At 37.7% G+C, this 19,066-nt stretch overlaps 1 protein-coding gene across 4 annotated transcripts in view; it reads left to right on the top strand.

Annotated features, from left to right (window-relative positions):
• The window catches only part of ELF1 (E74 like ETS transcription factor 1), a 126,591-nt gene that overhangs the window by 85,632 nt on the left and 21,893 nt on the right, over positions 1-19,066 (top strand). For all 4 annotated transcript variants that reach the window (XM_008958765.5, XM_024925268.4, XM_034936626.3 and 1 more), the window contains one exon: positions 17,117-17,297. In XM_008958765.5, coding sequence (XP_008957013.1) covers positions 17,117-17,297 — 181 coding nt within the window. The remainder of the gene's footprint in view (positions 1-17,116; positions 17,298-19,066) is intronic.

Raw genomic sequence — 19,066 nt, 5'->3', positions numbered from 1 at the left:
TTTCAAGATTTTAGAACAAAGCATACTTTTTCCAGGACCTCATCCTAAAATAATTCCTTCAAGAATTAACAACTTTATTCTGTTATTTCTGTTGCTTATTATCAGTCTCAACGTTTGCCATCTTAAATTTTCATATACACATTACTAATTTTTTCAAATGTGTTAAATTATTTGAAGTAAGACATTGTCTTTTTTCCCCTTAATATTACCAAAGCCTTTAATATCACTGAGTCCTCTTAAAGATTCTTTTTCTTTTTAAAATCTGTTGAATAAGTGATCTCTTCTATAAAATAGATAAAACTTACCTGTTGCTAGATGATCTGGGATATATAAGTGTTCGGTTATGGTTCTTATCATATCAGAGCATCTCTGAATAATGAGAGGGTGATACCTTGCCCACAGCTGTCTTGACCACAGAACACATTTTCCCAGGACCTATTGTCCACATTCTCATTTGGTGCAGGGACAATGTAGCCATGTCACTACAGTTCTAAGACCAGAAACAGATGCTCATGGAATCTTTTTTCTGAAGTATTTGGAACTGATCTGTTGTACATTTAGTGGAAAACACTTCAAATAACTTTTAAAGATTGTCATTGAAATTGTAAATAAATAAAATGTGTTAAATGACAGTTGTTCACATTTATTAAATCTGGTTGTAGGCATGTGGATGCTTTTGTTTTTCCCTCTACTCCGTTGTATATTAAAATTGTTTTTCAAAAAAAAAATCAGAGAAACTAACATTCATATAGAACTTTCCTTTTTCCTTATATGCTATTTCCTGTATGTAAGAGGATAAGTCACACCAACCTGCCATTTTTCAACTGGAATGGCAAGATTCTGTTAGGTCAGAGGTTAGGTGTACCTCATAAAGTAAGGTAGAAGGAATGAGTTGATAGTGTTTAATGTGTAACTTACTCAGCGCCAGTGATGAGAAGGGCAGGAAGCTAGAGTGTTGCTACTGATCTGTACATGGACTTAGTGGATCCTCTGTTATTTACCTAAAATTCCAGGTTCTATCTGCTTTGGTTGCCTTCTTTTTAAATCTTGTCATATCAAACTTAAGAAATCCATTAAAAGCTTGGCCATTTGTGAAACTAATATACAGAGGTTGCTTGTTTATTTTTGGTACACTTGGAAAAGTCTTTATCAAAGGAGTTATGTCTTAGAGCCCCCAGGTACAAGCCTGATTGCCTTCTGGGGGAGATCTGACTTTGCATAAAGGCTGAGGCCCTCTTCAGGTTAAGTGAAGGAACAACCCTGCCTGTGGTCTAACATTTGGCTTATCTCTTTGCCCATTCTTGGCAGCAAGGAAGCTGATAGTTGTTATGAAAGAGGAGTCAGTGTGGAGAGTAGGAACTTATTACTCTTTTTTGCAAAATCTTCCTTTAACTGCCCCCTAGCCATCCCACAGAGGCCCAGGGATAATGTCCTGAAATGAATAAGATAAGATCATTGTATAGGGTAGAACATGGACTAGATGGGCTTCAGAAACTTTCAGTGGTGAATTTTAGTAGCTAGTGTTTAGTGAGCATCTTGCCCCATGCACTGTGCTTTATAGGGATTATCCTATTTAATTCTTACAACAATCCTAAGAAGTAGGTGCTCCTAATTCCCACTACAAAAGAGTCAAGTGAGGCTCGGCGAAGGGAAGCAACTTGCCTGTAATTTCATAGCTACTAAGTGATAAAGCTAGGAATTGTAACCCAGCCTGTGCCTTTAACCACTAATTGAATAATGCTAGCCACTGCAACATGTAAGTGGTGAAAAGTAGTTTAAAATATGGAAGAATTATTATATTCTGCATTTATGATTTTAGCAAAAAAGTGTTACTAATTCTAGCTAATTAGTTAGTATAATTACAGGTAGATGGTTCTTATGCCTGGCATACCTGTATACGTACCTTTTAAAAAAAAACAGCTTTATTGCAATGTAATTCACATACCATATAATCCATCTACTTAAAGTGTACAAATCAATGGTTTTAAGTTTATACAGAATTGTATGTCTGTCTCCATAATCAATTTTAGGACATGTTTATCACCCCGAAGGGAAATCTGTACCTGTTAGCAGTCATGACCTATTCTTCCCCACTCTTCCTAGCTCCTGGGAACTACTAATCTACTTTCTGTCTCTGTATGTTTGCCTATTCTGGACAATTCAGTTATAGTAAATGGAATCATAGAATATGTGCTGTCTTGCGACTGGCTTCTTTTACTTTGGCATCCTGTTATCAAGGTTCATCTGTGTTGTGCCATGTATCATTACTCCATTCTTTTTATTACTGAATAATATTGTATCATATGGATATACCACATTTTATTTATCCATTCTGTACACGTTTTCAAAGAACACTTTTTAAAATGAGGTTTGTGTTGGTCAGTTTCTTGTCAGAAATAGAGTTGGCAACGTCTTCTCCCAGAAAATACTGAATCACCTAGAATAGCCTTCCTGGGTAAAAAAAAAAAAGGAAATTAGCACCTCTGTTGCTTCTAAAAATAACTTAAAAAAATTTCCCCTAACATTTGATACCTTTGATGTGTCTTAGTTTTGCTATGTGATCTTGAAAATTGTTGTCTTCTTTCCATTTCAGTGAACACATAGCACATAAAAGATAGGCAGTTATATAAACAGATAGTGTAACTGGCCTTTTTTAAAAAAGAGGGTCATTTTCAACATATTTAGAGAGTACTGATGAAAATAATTGTGTGTGTGTGTTTTAGAAATAGTAACCAAAATTCTCAATATTAGAGCAATTCTTCTTTTGGAAAATAGCCAAGGAATTATTGTTAGAAATGCTACATTATAATATTTTGACTGGTAAAACATTTGTAAGCTGACCCATTTAACCTGTTCCCACTAAATGTGATGTTGAAAGTACTGAAGATATGAGACCAGGAAACTTATCAGCAGGATGATGCAAAGATTAAAGTTAGGAAAGAAGCTTCCCTCCTAAAAGGTGATCTTTTAGGTGACAGTTTAATGATTTATTATATTTTATGGTTTTACATGATTTCTGCATTTGCGCTATTCTACTTTATTTTGTGGCATATGCAAAATAAAAACAAGAACATTTAGAACAAAATTCCATTGTTCTGTTGGAAAGGAGCTACTGGGAAGCCCAGCTATCTGTAATCTCCTCCCTCCCCTTTCCTACCTCAACATACACATTCGGAAATAATGTATTATTTAAAGACTTAGGTGGGAGATGATTTTTTAAACAGTGATTGATTAGTGTGTGTTCAGTCCACTGCCTACAACTTTGACATAACATTTAATCATGAAAACTGATGTTTGTCAATCAAGAGTCTGTGTGATATGGCATTAAAAAAACATCAATTTGGGAGCCTGGCTCTAGCTGTGTAACTTTAGACAAGTTTTTACATATCATTGAGCTTTATTTCTTTCACAAAAATAACAGAATTACCTCCCAAGGTTATGAGCATTAAATGTTTATGCAATGCATTTACCTGTAGCATGGCACATGGAACAGTCCTCATATTAATGACCTGAGATAAATCAAGAAAAAGCTTTAATAGCTCTTGTCTTACACTGGATAATCTCTATTATCCAACTGGGTAAGTGAGGTGATGAAAGTGATTTTTGTGACTTGCATACCAGTTATACAAATTCATTCAGATTGTTTTGTTTTGTTCTGTTGTCACATTTTTCCTTTGATAATCCAGAATGGCTGTCTTGATTCTAGAATAAGCCAATAAACTTGTGACTCAGGATTTTAAAAATCTGGTGGACTTATGCTGTAAGGGAGCATTTTCCTTTAACATTTGTTTCGACATAGTTTGCCCTGGCGTTGTTCAGTTTTTTTGGAGTACTACTAATTTCTCCCATACCTATGAGCAGGTAGTATGAATTTTGCATTCTGGGAGAGACTCTATTGTAGCTAAACTGCCTATATTCAAGGATGCCTTACCTCATTTTATTCTTTGCTGTGTACATATTGTATAAGATTCTTGTCAAAGTCCATCTTTTCATAGCAGAAATTGCCCCTTTATGATTTTTTAAAATTCTTTGAGTTATATGGAATCTGCATGTTTAAAACACTTACCAGTCTGGTAGTGACTACTCTGATATTTATTAATCTACTTAGTTTGTAAGTAAAGTAAACATTTAAATCTGGTTAAAATTTACTATACTCCCCCCAAAAAAACTACCTGTTTGTTTACCTCATAACTGATTCTGTTTACATATACCCACACATACACAACCCACCAATACTATTAAGCTTTTAATGTGGACATTCCAATAAGAAAACAGATCATTCGCATTGACTCTTACTTTTTGAGATGTATGGCCAAATTGTAATTTATCCTGGCTACAAAAAGAAAAATCTAGGCAAAGACTAAAGAAAGCCAATTGTCATGACACAGTTACACTAGGATTAGACTTTGTTAAAAAGTAACTCCACAAGGATTTGCAATGGAATTTCAAACATTATCTTGGGGAATTCTGGAGAAAAGACCATTTTACTTAGACCTTTATGTTTTTGATGGTGCTGTGCAAGAGAGAAGCCAGGATTTTTTCAGAAACACTCAAATACTGGCCAGACGCAGTGGCGCATGCCTGCAATCACAACACTCTGGGAAGCCAAGGCAGAAAGATCGCTTGAGCCCAGGAGTTTGAGACTAGCCTGGGCAACATAGGGAGACCCCGTTTCTATTAAAAAAATAGCTGGGTGTTGTGGTGCCTGCCTGTGGTCCCATCTACTCAGGAGGCTGAGGTGGGAAGATCACTTGAGCCTGGGAGGTGGGGGCTGCAGTGAGTTGTGATCTTGCCACTGCACTGTAGCCTGGGTGACAGAGTAAGACCCTGTCTCAAAAAAAAAGAAAAAGAAAACAAACTTGTTTCAGCTGTAGGTCTAATACAGTGATCATTTAGAAGATAACTATCAATCTATACATAATACACATTTTTTATCCAAGCGTTAATTGAAATGAGACTTTCATTATGACTTAGTAATAAATTCTAAGTAGTTTATCTATAGGATCCTGTACTGGTTAGTGGTTAAACTTGTGGACTCTAGAGTCAGATTGCTTGGGTTCAGATTTCAGCTTTTTCTGGCTGGGTGACTAGTATGTGTCAATAATATATAGCCTAGTGTTGTGGGGATTGAGTGGATAAAGCCTATATGACGTCCTTAACATAGTAGCTGCTTCCGTCATCACTACATTAGGGGTACCACTGTATTCTATTTTATAGTTTATTATATTGAAAGACTCCCAAAGACAGAGACTAGAGAACACTTTTTACACAGCGCTGTAGTGAGTTTTTTTAGTTGAAAGTACATTGACCAGACACTTGAATCCTTTTTTCCCCTTAATTAAACCACATGTTTATCTATGTGACATTTATAGCAGGTACATAATCCATAAAAATGAGGATATTAGAGAACAAACGCCATTGGGAAGTGTAAGGAGGCTAATAGAGACAAGTATGTTTTCTTGGCACGGAGGTTAACATCCAAACATACTTGGCACGAAGATTAACATCCAAAGCAGCATCTTTGGATGTTAACCTCCATGCCAAGAAAACATTACTTGCCTTAGTCTTGAATACAATGTAAAGATAACACTGCCTAACATCTTGTACAGCTCTTTGTAGTTTACAGTCTTTTCTGTATACACTTGGATTCTTACAAGTCACTGTATGATAGAGATCGTATTCTTCCCGTTTTCTATAGTATAATGTTATCTTGAATTTATTACTAAGTGACTAGGAGACCTGTATTAGAATCTTTCACCTATGATAGATTTGTAGGGCAGGGTTACAAAGGCATCCAGAGTAATTACTGTTCAAAGTAACCTAGCTGAATTACTAAATAAGTCTAGATTCCAGTTCTGATTTACTAACACTCTTTTAGAGTATCAACTAGAGGATAATTTGTCTTTTAGCTGTTCGTTAATTTCCTCATTAATCTTGACGACACTTGATTTGTTTGTTTATATTTTAAGGGATGATGGGATAATGCAGAACAGTATAAGGATTTGCTATATCATTTGAGCTAATGCATTGAAATATTTTAAGTTTTTGGAATGGTAATAATGTAGATTTTTTTTTCTTTGAAAATGTGCCAGTAACAATGAAAGAAACTACTGAGGAAATTGCCAGGGAACAATCCCCACATGCACAAAACCAGTAGGCCCAGATAGTTTCGTGAGTGAGTGATTTTCAACTTTACCAGCCCGGGCAACATAGTAAGACTCTAGCTCTACAAAAAAATTTAAAAATTAGCATGATGTGGCAGCCTGTACCTCTGATCTCAGCTGCTTGGGAAGCGGAAGTGGGAGGATCTCAAGCCTAGGAGGTAGAGGCTACAGTGAGCCATGATTGTGCCACTGCACTCTAGCCTGGAGTCTCACTGACAGAGACCCTGTCTTAAAAATTTAATGAACTCATTTAAACAGTTTCGGTTCAGAGAGAGTTTCCTAATTCAGTTTTACAAAACTGACATAACACTGATACCAAAACCTGGCAGAATTTGCATACACACATATAAACACTAGGCTAATCTAAAAATTTATGTGTTGTTTAATAATTAATGAACACTTATTGTCTCTTACCCTTGCCAGGCCCTGCACGTGATATGCATTTTATATTTTCATCTTTAAAAGCCTGTATGGTGTGATAACTCTTGTTATCCCCATTTTACAAGTAAGGAAAACATGTATAATGAGGAATCTCAAAGAGGTTGAAGGAATGCATGTTACCCAGAAACACACAACTGTAAAGTGCCACTTGTATTGAAATTGACTGACCTGAGAGAGCCCAAACTCTTAACCATTATGCTAGGGTATAAGAGAGAAAAAGAACCATAAAGGAAAAAGAGAATATGGAAGACTATTAAGTAAATTGTCTTTTATACTGATTATATCTAGGATTAGTGCGATTTTTTACTTTTTCCCAAATACATTTATGTATAACATTTTTAAGAACTAGACTCATGTACTACACCTGTAGTCAGTAAAACTATGATGTTCTTATAATTTAGACCAATGTGTTGAGCAGTGGGTACTACAACGACATAAACTTTTCTGCCTGGTTGCTAAAACTGCTTTTTATTTTATAATAAAGAATAGGACCCTGGGCGCAATGGCTCATGTCTGTAATCCCAGCACTTTGGGAGGCTGAGGCAGATGGACTGCTTAAGCCCAGGAGTTTGAGAGACCAGCCTGGGCAACATGACAAAACCCCATCTCTACAAAAAACACAAAAATTAGCTGGGTGTGGTGGCACATGCCTGTTCTCCCAGCTATTCATGTCACTGAGGTGGAAAGATTGCTTGAGCCCCAGAGGTCAAGGCTGCAATGAGCTGTGATTGTGCCACTGTACTACAGCCTGGGCAACGGAGCAAGACCCTGTCTAAAAAAAAAAAAAAAAAAAAAAGAATATAGAAAGTGTTTACAGGGAGCTTGAGTTAATCAACAGAAATATTTGGAGCTGTTTTAGTGGCATATTTTTTTAAAGTATGTGGAGAATTTGGCTATGAAGAATTCTTCACAGAAAACTTTGTACTGGGCTTTGGAAATCTATTGCACAATCCTAGCTTGCTTTGTGTAATACATCAATTCCTGAAATCATTTAAAATACACTTTGGAATTTAGAAATAGTGGAAACCATTGAGGAGGGGCACTATATGGAAAGGAAGCAATGATGTTTCATACTCTTGGAATATAAATATGTTCTGTATTATTTATTCCCAAAGATAATTATTAAAAATGTGCCATGGGGATTTGTTGAAAGGATTTCAACTTTTCACTTTGTTCACCAGTCACCCTAATTTTTTGTGTGTGTTTATCCATGTAGATGTACTGTGTGTAGAGATTTCCTTTAATTTTATCATGGTTTATATGAGGTAATGAAGGAATACCATCATAGTATTTTGAAGATGTTTTGAAGTTTTGTTTCTCCCATCAGATGGACCTCTGCTTTTTAAACTTCTTATTGAAGTGTAGCATTAATACAAAAATGTATGTCGGTAATAAGCATGCAGTTTATGAATTTTCACAAAGTGAACACACATATGTATCAACATTTGCTTTTAGTTGAAGCTAAATGTTGTTGCTAAGTGTGGATGGTTAAGGTTTGTTCACCTATGTTTTGAAAAGACTATTCTCATTAAAAATAAAACAAAATCAAATCCCAACAAAGCTTAAAGGTTAAAGAAAGCAAAAGAAATAATAAATAAAGCAAAAAATAATTAATAAACAAAAAGGACAAGGCATGGTGGCTCACACCTATAATCCCAGCACTTTGGGAGGCCGAGGCAGGAGAGGATTGCTTGAGCCTAGGAGTTTGCGACCAGCCTGGGCAACATAGAGAGACCTCATCTCTACAAAAAAAAAAAATTAGCCAGACATGGTGGCATACGCCTATAGTCCCAGCTACTTGGGAGACTGAGGCAGGAGGATTGCATGAGCCCAGGAGTTCACAGATGCAGTGAGCTGTGATCACGCCACTGCACTCCAGCGAGGCGACAGAGCAAGACCCTGTCTCAAAAAAATAAAAACAAAACCATGCCTGTCCATGTGAGATTGTAGTAAGTCAGTTTTTGAGAGTGTTTATTTCTATCCGTATCAAATGTTGAAGGGCTTTAATCATCAAAACATTTTATTTATTGCTTACTACATGCCATGCATTATCACAAATGATTTATTTACACATTATTCTTACAACAATTCCAGAAGATACTATTATTCTTATTTTGAATAGATGTAGGAACTAAAGCTTAGAGAGGCTGGATAACTTGCATGAGTTCAAATACCCAGGCCATGGTGGAGTCCTACCTTAAATAAGAACCTGAGTTTTTACTGTTACACCCTGTTCACCATGTGTGTATGTAGTGCATTTGCTGCATGGTAAAGTACTGTCAGATCGTGTTGTAATAGAGTGAGGTGCTGGGTTTTTGTTTTTTAAATCAAATGTAAAAGGAAGTGATTTCAAGAATAATTCAGAAGTCCTCAAAGCAGTGTCTTCATAGGATAAGGCTTTGGGGCCTCAGTCTGATTTGAAGGCTGGGCACAGGGATTTGTCTCAAAGATGTGTTTTCATAGCAAGTGCAGTGTTTAATTTGTGTGCTTATTGGACAGGCTTTGGAGTCAGGGGAGCTGTTGAAGACTGTGGGAGGAGTAAGGCACCAGACCCCTCTTGGTGTTTTCTTGCCTTGATGCAAAGACGTTGCGTGAACTACTCGAAGGTGTGCTCGTTTTGCACCTGTCTTTAAAAAGTAGTGTCTGCTTTGGAAAAATGCTAGAGACTAAATTTAACTTGCTTTTTGTTTTGGGAAAATATTTTGTAGGTATTTCATTTTAAGCTATTTTAGAGAGGATTTTGATGGGATGTTTCACAATCACCATATACCAGATTGAGTTCTGCTATTAGAGAAACTTGGTAAACAAGTTATATGAAAGTTCTTGTGCTTTTTGATACCCAAAAACCTGATGAACAAAATTATTAATGAAGTTGGAATAATGATTCATGGTTTCTGAAATATCCACATAGGACCTTGGATTGTGGTATGTGGAACAAGCAAGCCTAGTTAGGGGAGTCACATAATGTCCTGCTTACATTGGTCGCTTTCCTTCTCTTTTTAACTTGATGGTATTGCCACATACGTGATCAACCACAAGTGGAAACTATATCGTAGACAATGTTGAAATTTGGGGAACTGTGACTCTCTTCTGCTAAAACTTGGTTTGAATTTTATTATTGCTGCAAAAATGTTTGCTGAAATTTTGCTTTCAACATATATCCTAAATTTATCTATAATTAATAGAAAGGGGAAATCTCTTTGGAGCTGTTAAGACCTTCAAGAAAGTTATGAAACAATTGAAAATTACTTTATCACTGCAGTAATTTGCTTCTAGATATTGAAGCTTTGGAAACCCTGATCTTTGATAGATTTTAGTTCCAGGAGATCTTCCCTCTCTTGTTCCCATGGTTTGTGGTTTATTTTGGTTCTGTTCAAAAACCAAAGGGGAAAATAATCTGCAAGTGACAAATAGCAAAAGATCTAATAATATAAAAATGTAATTGTTTGAATTACTAATATCCCAGATCTTAGCAAGAATAATTAGAGCTGACTCAACTTAGGGAATGCAGTTTTGAATGTTGTCATTCTTCAGAGCGGTGGTCCTGAAGCCTGGATGCAAATTGGACTCACCTGGGGAGCTTTAATATTAGGCTCTGGTCACACCCCCAGATAGTCTGATTTATTTTATCCCATGTGGGGTCAAATATTGATATTCTTAAATGTTTCCCACTGTACAGCGAAAATTGATAAGCACCAGTAGAATTTAATTAGATTTCATGATGCAAATAAAAGAAAAGATGCTTAATCTAATTATTTAAATGATGAGAGTTTTTAGAAGTGTTTGGAAGGTTTGGAAGGTCATTTTTTAAAGTAGCAGCCAGTCACATGGAATGTAATGTTTTTGTTAAGGCATCAAAGAAGCATTGAAACCTTCATTTCTTTTTTTTTTCTTTGAGATGAAATCTTGCTCTATCACCCAGGCTGGAGTGCAGTGGCATAATCTGGGCTCATTGCAGCCTCTGCCTACCAGATTCAAGCTTCTCATGCCTCAGGCTCCTGAGTAGCTAGGATTACAGGTGCACACCACCACACCCAGCTAATTTTTTTATTTTTTAGTAGAGATGAGGTTTCTTCATGTTGGCCAGGCTGGTCTCGAACTCCTGACCTCAGGTGATCCACCCGCTTCAGTCTCCCAAAGTGCTGGGATTACAGGTGTGAGCCACTGCACCCGGCCAACACCTTCATTTCTTAAAAGTAGGTAACATCTTATTGCTTACTATTAGGAGTGTGGCTATTTTATGAATATCTGCTATCTTCCTGAAGCCCATCTTTTAAATAAATCTTGGGAAAGGGTCTGTTTGAAATGGTGTGGAAAAAATTGAGGTGGGTAAGATTTGATGATCTTCAGCAAAGAAACCTGAAGAGTAATATCCAATCTCAATTTAGAAACAATGAAAAGACTAGTTTATACAAATTATTTCGTGCAGAAGGAACAAATTGTTAAATGACAGACTTAAAACTAAATTAAATTAAGTCCTATTATTGGTTGAATTGTGCCTGCGTGCACACCCACACACCAATTCATATATTGAAGTTCTAACCTCTAGTACCTCAGAGTGTAACCTTATTTGGTTGTTGGAAATAGGGTCATGGCAGATGTAATTAGTAAAGAAGTTACACTACAGGAGAGGGGAGCCCTTACTCCACTACCTGGTGTCCTTATAAAAAGGGGAAATTTGGGCTGGGTGCGGTGGCTCACACCTGTAATCCCAACACTTTGGGAGGCCGAGTTGGGTGGATCGCTTGAGCTCAGGAGTTCGAGACCAGCCTGGGGAACGTGGAGAAACCCATCTGTGCAAAAGATCCAAAAATTAGCCACGCGTAATGGTGCATGCCTGTAGTCGCAGCTACTTGAGAGGCTGAGGTGAGAGGATCGCTTGAGCCTGGGAGGCAGAGGTTATGGTGAGCTGAGATTGCACCACTGCACTCCAGCCTAGGTGACAGAGGGAGAGCTGAGATCACGCCACTGCACTCCATCCTGTCTCAATTAAAAAAAAGTCGGGGGGTGAGTGGAGTTGGATTTGGACACAGAGCCCATGTAAACATGAAGACCAGCCATCTATAAGTCAAAGAGAGAGACCTGGAACGGTTCCTTCCCCCACAGTCTGCAAAAGGAGCCAGCCCTGCCAACACCTTGATTTCAGACTTTTAGCCTCCAGAACTGTGAGAAAATAAATTTCTGCTAAGGGACCCAGTTTGTAGTACTTTGTTGCAGCAGCCATAGCAAACTAATATAAGTCCCAACATTTTATTTGTTTTGAAAATGTAAACCTAGGAAAATTCAGCATTTGAAATTTTACTATTTCTTTAAAAGGTAGGGAACCAGTTCTCTAGAAGGAATTGTAGAATGTGTGGTTCTACAGTTCTTAGGTTCTTGATGACTCATACTTTAGCCAGTTACTAGTCAATCCAGTTTACAAAGCAGTTCATCATGAGCCCAGATCAGCAGCTGGAGTTTCAGGAGTGTGCATTTTTTTTCTATTTATGGTAATAGAGTGGGAAGAATCTTTCTAGTCACCTGAGAGGTGTTTCCTAAATGTATTTTGTATATACAGATTCAAGCCTCTTACCTGACTTATTCATAGTCTTTCTTTTTTTTTTTCTTTTTGAGACAGAGTCTCGCTCTGTCACCCAAGTTGGAGTGCAGTGGTGCGATCTTGGCTCACTGCAACCTCCGCCTCCTGGGTTAAGTGATTCTCCTGCCTCATCCTCCTGAGTAGCTGGGACTATAGGCTCATGCCACCATGCCCAGCTAATTTTTGTATTTTTAGTAGAGGCAGGGTTTTACCATGTTGGCCAGGATGGTCTCGATCTCATGACCTCGTGGTCCGCCCGCCTCGGCCTCCCAAAGTGCTGGGATTACAGGCATGAGCCACCGCGCCCAGCACCTAACTATTCATATTCTTATGAAAATCTGAAGTTGGTCTCTTTCTTATATATGGATTAATAGCATCCCGGGGAAACTAGAGATGAACAACTTTGAATATACATCCCATCTCAGTGGACTAGAAAAGAATGGACCATGCCTTTCATGATAAAAGCAAGTACCTCAGAAGGAGAAGGCTGTAGGACTAAATTAGGAGTGATCCTGGGAAGTGCCCTGCTGACCAAGAAGAACTGGCTATTCCCATGAGAAATTTTGTTATAGACTCTGATTGGTGAAGCCTTGGAAATAATAGTGAAACTCATACCTCCACCTCAAACACAGCTCCTTAATTATTCTGGTTTTCTAAACAGAGCCAAGTAAGTATGCCAGCAGAACAAATCTACTATGTTTAAAGCTGACTACAGTAGTGTATAAGTAAAGGACATGGACCCTGGAGTCAGTTCAAGTTAGGTTTATGACTTGGAGTAGATTATTTCCCTTGCCTCTGTTTTCTCATGTGTAAAATGGATAGTCCAGTGTGTCTCCATCATAGCATTTTGTGATGATTAAATAGAGTGATAATTCACGTAAAGCAATGTGCAAAATGTCTCGTGCATATTAAGTACTAAAAAATGTTGGTTAATAGCAATGGCAGCAGCTATGTGGCCACAGTGCATGCTAATCCTCTCCCATTTTAGTGTGTAAGAGCGAATAATCTCTTCTCGTGAAATGTTATAAGCTCAGACAGTAGAATCCATGAATTCAAAATATTAAGAAAGCAAAACCTGGAAGGGCCTGTAGGATCAACTGGTGCTCTTCATTCATTTAAAGTTTCAGAAAATAAGGTCATGAAATCAGGGTTGGAGAAGGCCCTAGGTCTCCTGGTTCCCAGTTTTTCTTTTCTGCTACATGTGGCTGCCTTCTAAATCACAGAACCATGTGTCTCTTTTCATTCTTCTTCTTCTTCTTTTTTTTTTTTTTTTTTTGAGACAGTCTTCTTCACCCAGGCCAGAGTGCAGTGGTGCCACCTTGGTTCACTGCAACCTCCCCCTCCCAGGTTCAAGCCATTCCCCTGCCTCACCCTCCTAAGTAGCTGGGATCGCAGGTGCCCATCACCATGACTGGCTCATTTTTTGTATTTTTTTAGTAAAGACAAGGTTTCACCGTGTTGGCCAGGCTGATCTCGAACTCCTGACCTCAAGTGATCCACCCACCTTGCCCTCCCAAAGTGCTGGGATTGCAGACATGAGCCACCATGCCTGGCCACTCTCTTTTTTTAATCCCAAAGACTTCAAAACTACTTTTCATTCTTAATAAACCTTTTGCTTCAAAGGAAACATTTTTTTCTCTTGACGCTTGTGTGTTTGAAATTTTTCTTATTAAATAGTTTAAAAATTATTAAATTTAAACTGAATTTAATTATGATTGTTTAAAGCAATTTGGAGTATGCCTGACTGTACATTTACTGTCTGTTATGGAACAAAGAAATTGGTAGCAGTGATTGCCTCTGGGAAGGGCACTGTGGTAGAAGTGACATTGATTATAAAGGAGAATTCTGGAGAATAGAGTAACTACTGGTTAGTAGAACAGGACAAGGAATAAAGTAGTAACAAGTAACTGTGGTTAACCAAAACTCAAGAACTGTATAGATTCAAAAATTTGGAAGTATCCCTTGTTATGTACACATTAGCACTCTCTACCCAAGCTACAGGAGCCAAATAGATTTGGTTAGGGAGGAATACTTTGGTTTCATTTGGGTGAGAACTGCTCCTGTGAATTGCATTTTACACGCCTGTCTCTGACTTATCAGCGGATGAAGTGATGAGCTCTGTTCCTACCTTGTACATGGGTTTTTGCAGCATAAAAGTGCTTAATTCTGGACTAAGCCTTGTTAGAAGCCCAGGAGCTTAATTGAGCTTTTAGAAGAGAAGAAAAGGAAAAGTGTTTTAACAAGTCCATGTTTATGCTAGGATTGCATGTCTACAATTTACCTGTCAAAAAAGGGAAAGGGAAGGCTAGCTACACTTTTCTTTAAGGTGTGTGAAGTGGATTTGTGTAAGTTACGGTATAATTTTTTTCTTTCTTTTTTTTTTTCAGTGACAGGGTTTTGCTGTGTTGCCCAGGCTGAAGTACAGTAGGTATTCACAGATGGGATTGTAGCACAGGACAGCCTTGAACTCCTGGGCTCAAGCCATCCTCCTGTTTCAGCCTTCCAGGTAGCTGGGACTACAGGCACATGCCACCAGGCCTGGCTTCTATAGTATAATTTTTGAGCCTCCTAGTTTCTGTTTTAAAATTTGTTTTACTATTTGAAGAGCCAGTTACTTTTCTAGCTAGCTTCCTCTTTTCTGAAACAGGAAGAAACATTTTGAAATAAAACGATCCAAATGTGTTTTAGGATTATTAACCATAAATTTCAGAACATAGCATTCTTGAAGGCAAGGATATTATCTGTTTAGCACCTACGATGCATATTTAATTTAGGTAATTAAATTATTATGACAGAAGTAATGTCTAACCTCAGTGTGTAGTTTTGTAAACATTAATTTTAAAAGATTGAGGCTGCTTAGTTGCAATGAAACCATAAATAATATTTTGAATATAGCAGACTTACTTAAGGAAAATAGCAAGGTGCCTGGCATTATTATCTATGAGCAGGAACTTTTTCTTACATTTAAGAAGATAGCTTGAACCCGGGAGGCGGAGGTTGCAGTGAGTCAAGATCGCCACACTGCCCTCTAGCTTGGGCGGCAAAGCAAGACTCCATCTCAAAGAAAAAGAGAAGATTCTTTATAGAGAAGTGTTTAGTTCAGAAACATAAAATTTACATAGTTTTGAGTTATCTTCCCACAAGATACGTATTAGTAACTTGATAATAGAGAAACCTGGTAGATACTACCTTAACTAAGTGATCAAAATTAATCTAGGCATGGAGGCATGCACTTGTAGTCCCTGCTATTTGGGAGGCAGAGGCGGGAGGATCACTTGAACCCAGGAGTTCGAGTCCAGCCTGGGCAACAGAGCAAGACCCTGTCTCAATAGTATGAACATAAATATATATTAAAAATTAATATCCCCAGGAATGGGGGGACAAATAGGTATTTTGGACCCCCTGACATGATGTATTTGAAAGGACATAACATTATTTCTTTGGTATTCCTACCAAAAATGCAAACTGAATCTAATCATAAGGAAATATACAAACCCAAATTGGTAGACATTCTACAAAACAGATGACCTGTACTCTTCAAAAGTGTCAAGATTGTGAAAGACAAAGAGCAAAGAACTTCTCAGATTAAAGGAAAAGAAATTGTTCCAGGTTAAAGGAGTTATTAAGAAACATGATATTTACTAAAGGAAACCTATAACCAAAAAAGATTTTTTTTTTAACTTTTTAAAAGGACATTAGTGGGACAATTAGGAATTTGGATAATGTCTAAAGATTAGATAATAGTATTGTATTAATGTTATTTTCCTAGTTTTGATAATTATGCTGTCTTTATATTAGATAGTATTTTTATATTTAGGAAATTAACACAAAGTAGGATGAAGAAGCAATATGTCTAACACTTTCAAACACATCAGAAAACAATATAGGTAGAGAATGATAAATAGATGTTGTTAAATGTTAGAACTGAGGGAATATAGGTGAAGGTTGTATGGGAATTATTTGTGCTGTTTTTGCAACTTTTATAAGTGCGATTATCTCAAAATGATAAAGGAAGTAGTAGCTTAATGAGGTTTGCCGCTATTTAACTGAGTTTTTAGTAGGTTGTTAAAAACCCTCTCTGGGTCAGTTTCCTCATCTATAAAATGAGGTAGCTGACTTACATTAAATTGTATGGGTCCTTTCCATTCTAAAATTCTGTGATATTATAACTAGACATTAGGAGTAATAATTTATACTCTTAATATAGCCATACTTGAAAATAACAATAATAGAAAATGAGGGTTAATTTTCCCACTTAAGTCAAAAGCTGTTGTTAAAACACGGCCTTTGTGCCAAGCGACAGTGTAATATTAAGCTCACAGATTTTTTTGTTTTGCCAAAAAAACTTTTATTGAGATTTTATTCAATTAACATTTTATTTTTATGTCACTTCTTGGTTCATGCTTATGCATTAATGGCATCTTATTATTATTATTTATTTATTTATTTATTTTGAGACGGAGCCTCACTGTGTCACCCAGGCTGGAGTGCAGTGGTGCAATCTCGGCTCACTGCAACCTCCGCCTCCCAGGTTCAAGTGATTCTCCTGCCTCAGCCTCCCTAGTAGCTGAGACTACAGGTGCGTGCCACCGTGCCCAGCTAATTTTTGTATTTTTAGTAGAGATGGGGTTTCACCATGTTAGCCAGGATGGTCTTGATTTCCTGACCCTGGTGATCTGCCCACCTCGGCCTCCCAGAGTGCTGGGATTACAGGTGTGAGTCACCACGCCCGGCCTTCATTTTTAAATTTTAATGCCATTATTTGGTTGTAATAGATACAAATTACCTAATGCCTAGAAAGATTGTAGAGATACAGCCTGATGATCTAAAAATTAAATTGATGGCTAGTATAAAATAGTTTTGAGCAGTATTTAACAAAAGCAAAACTGTGTTAATCCTTTGTTTTCATTTTCCTCTCCCTAACCCTTCCCAGCTTGGTGATCCAGCTATTTTTCCTGCTGTAATTGTGGAACATGTTCCTGGTGCTGATATTCTCAATAGTTATGCCGGTCTAGCCTGTGTGGAAGAGCCCAATGACATGATTACTGAGAGTTCACTGGATGTTGCTGAAGAAGAAATCATAGACGATGATGATGATGACATCACCCTTACAGGTACGTGTGTCTCCATCCAGTAGGACCTTGCTGCAGCACAGCTTTAGGCAGTGTCCTAATCCTGAGGATGTGGGGGCATAAAACGCCCCTAACTTGGTTTTAAACTGTATTATCTTCAGAAACTACAGCCCTACATGGAGAAGAAAATTACATTTTCTGTTTCATCTGCTGGATTTAGTACTGTTTTGTCATCTCCCATTTCTCCTTTCCTAAATATATTGAGATGAATGTGACAAAATAAGAGGCATTTAAAAGGAACCAAACCTACTCAATTCATCAAGTCTTCACTGAGCAGTTTTTTTTTTTTTAAAGAGATGGGGTCTTACTGTATTGCCCAGCCTAGACTTGGACTCCTGGGCTAAAGTGATGCTCCTGCCTTAGCCTCCTGAGTAACTGGGACAACAGTCATGCACCACCCCACCCAGCTCACTGAGTACTTTCTTATATGCCTTCCTCCATATTCCTGTGAACAAAATGAGTTGTTTTGTAGGGAAAGAGAGAGGAATGTTCTTTTCTTACCACTGCCACAGGAAGCAAAATGGTGGGCCATGACCCAAATGTATGATAAGGTCCTGGGATTTATAGATTTATTTTCTGGTTCAGTCAGAACTAGTAAGATATTTTAAACTTGAAGATTAGGCTACATAAATGTGAGATTGTAGTAATAATACTTTTATCACTTAGAAATTGGTACATGCTTTCTCTTTTTGTTCATTTACATTCATATATCTTGGCCAGGGATGTTGTGGATATTTGAGAAAACTGTTTGGAAGCAAATATTTGCATCTTTATTCGTAAAAGAAAGTTTATCAGAAATAGGCATGATGAGGTATATCTGTAGATTTCATAGTGGCAAGTACTGGGGCTGCCTTGTTCTCAGCTTTACCTTAGCATGTAGCACAATGCCTTAGAACTGAATAGTAAGTCTAAAGGCGGGTTCTGATCTATTTAGGAAGTTAACATATGATACAGTAATGTTTTAAATCTGGGGAAAGGTAGAATGACTGTATCCATCTGGTGGGGGAGAGGCCCCACTGTTAACATTGGTTGTCAATACCTCATCTTTGTGTTGTCCTCTGTTTTAGTCACTTCTCACATTGCTATAAAGAACTACCTGAGACTGGGTAATACTTATAAAGAAAAGAAGTTTAATTGGCTCATGGTTCTGCAGGCTGTACAGGAAGCATGGCTGGGGAGACCTCAGGAAACTTACAATCATGGTGGAAGGCGAAGGGGAAGCAGGCACATCCTACATGGCTGGAGCAGGAGGAACAGAAGGCAGGGTGGTAGGGGGTGCTACACACTTTCAAACCACCAGATCTCATGAGAACTCATTCACTGTCACAAGAACAGTAAGGGGAAAATCCATCTCCACGATCCAGTCACCTCCCACCAGGCCCCTCCTCCAACATTGGGGTTTACAATTCAACATGAGATTTGGAGCGGGGACAAATCCAAGCCATATCACTCCCTTTTTTTTAACAAAGCATTTTTTGCATGTATTCACATTTTTTGTTCAGAACAAACCAATAAAAGTTTTTTGTTGAATCTAGAGTTACTTTTCCCTTACCAGTAAGGGAATTGGACTAATCAGGTTAGAAGTTTCTATTCATTGCTGTCTGATCTGTTTGTGTAACAGAATAAACACCACTATGCATGTATCTGGGCTTGTAGTTAGTGGGGGTTTAGCAGTGTATTCTGATATAACTTTTAAAGCCTTAGGGTAAGGCTACAGTCTTTGTAAGTTGAGGACCAATGTCTTTCCGGAA

Source organism: Pan paniscus, chromosome 14, assembly GCF_029289425.2.
Source record: "Pan paniscus chromosome 14, NHGRI_mPanPan1-v2.0_pri, whole genome shotgun sequence".
Taxonomy (NCBI): domain Eukaryota; kingdom Metazoa; phylum Chordata; class Mammalia; order Primates; family Hominidae; genus Pan; species Pan paniscus.
The sequence above is the reverse complement of the archived record's forward strand: the minus strand, read 5'-3'. Positions and strand labels throughout refer to the sequence as shown.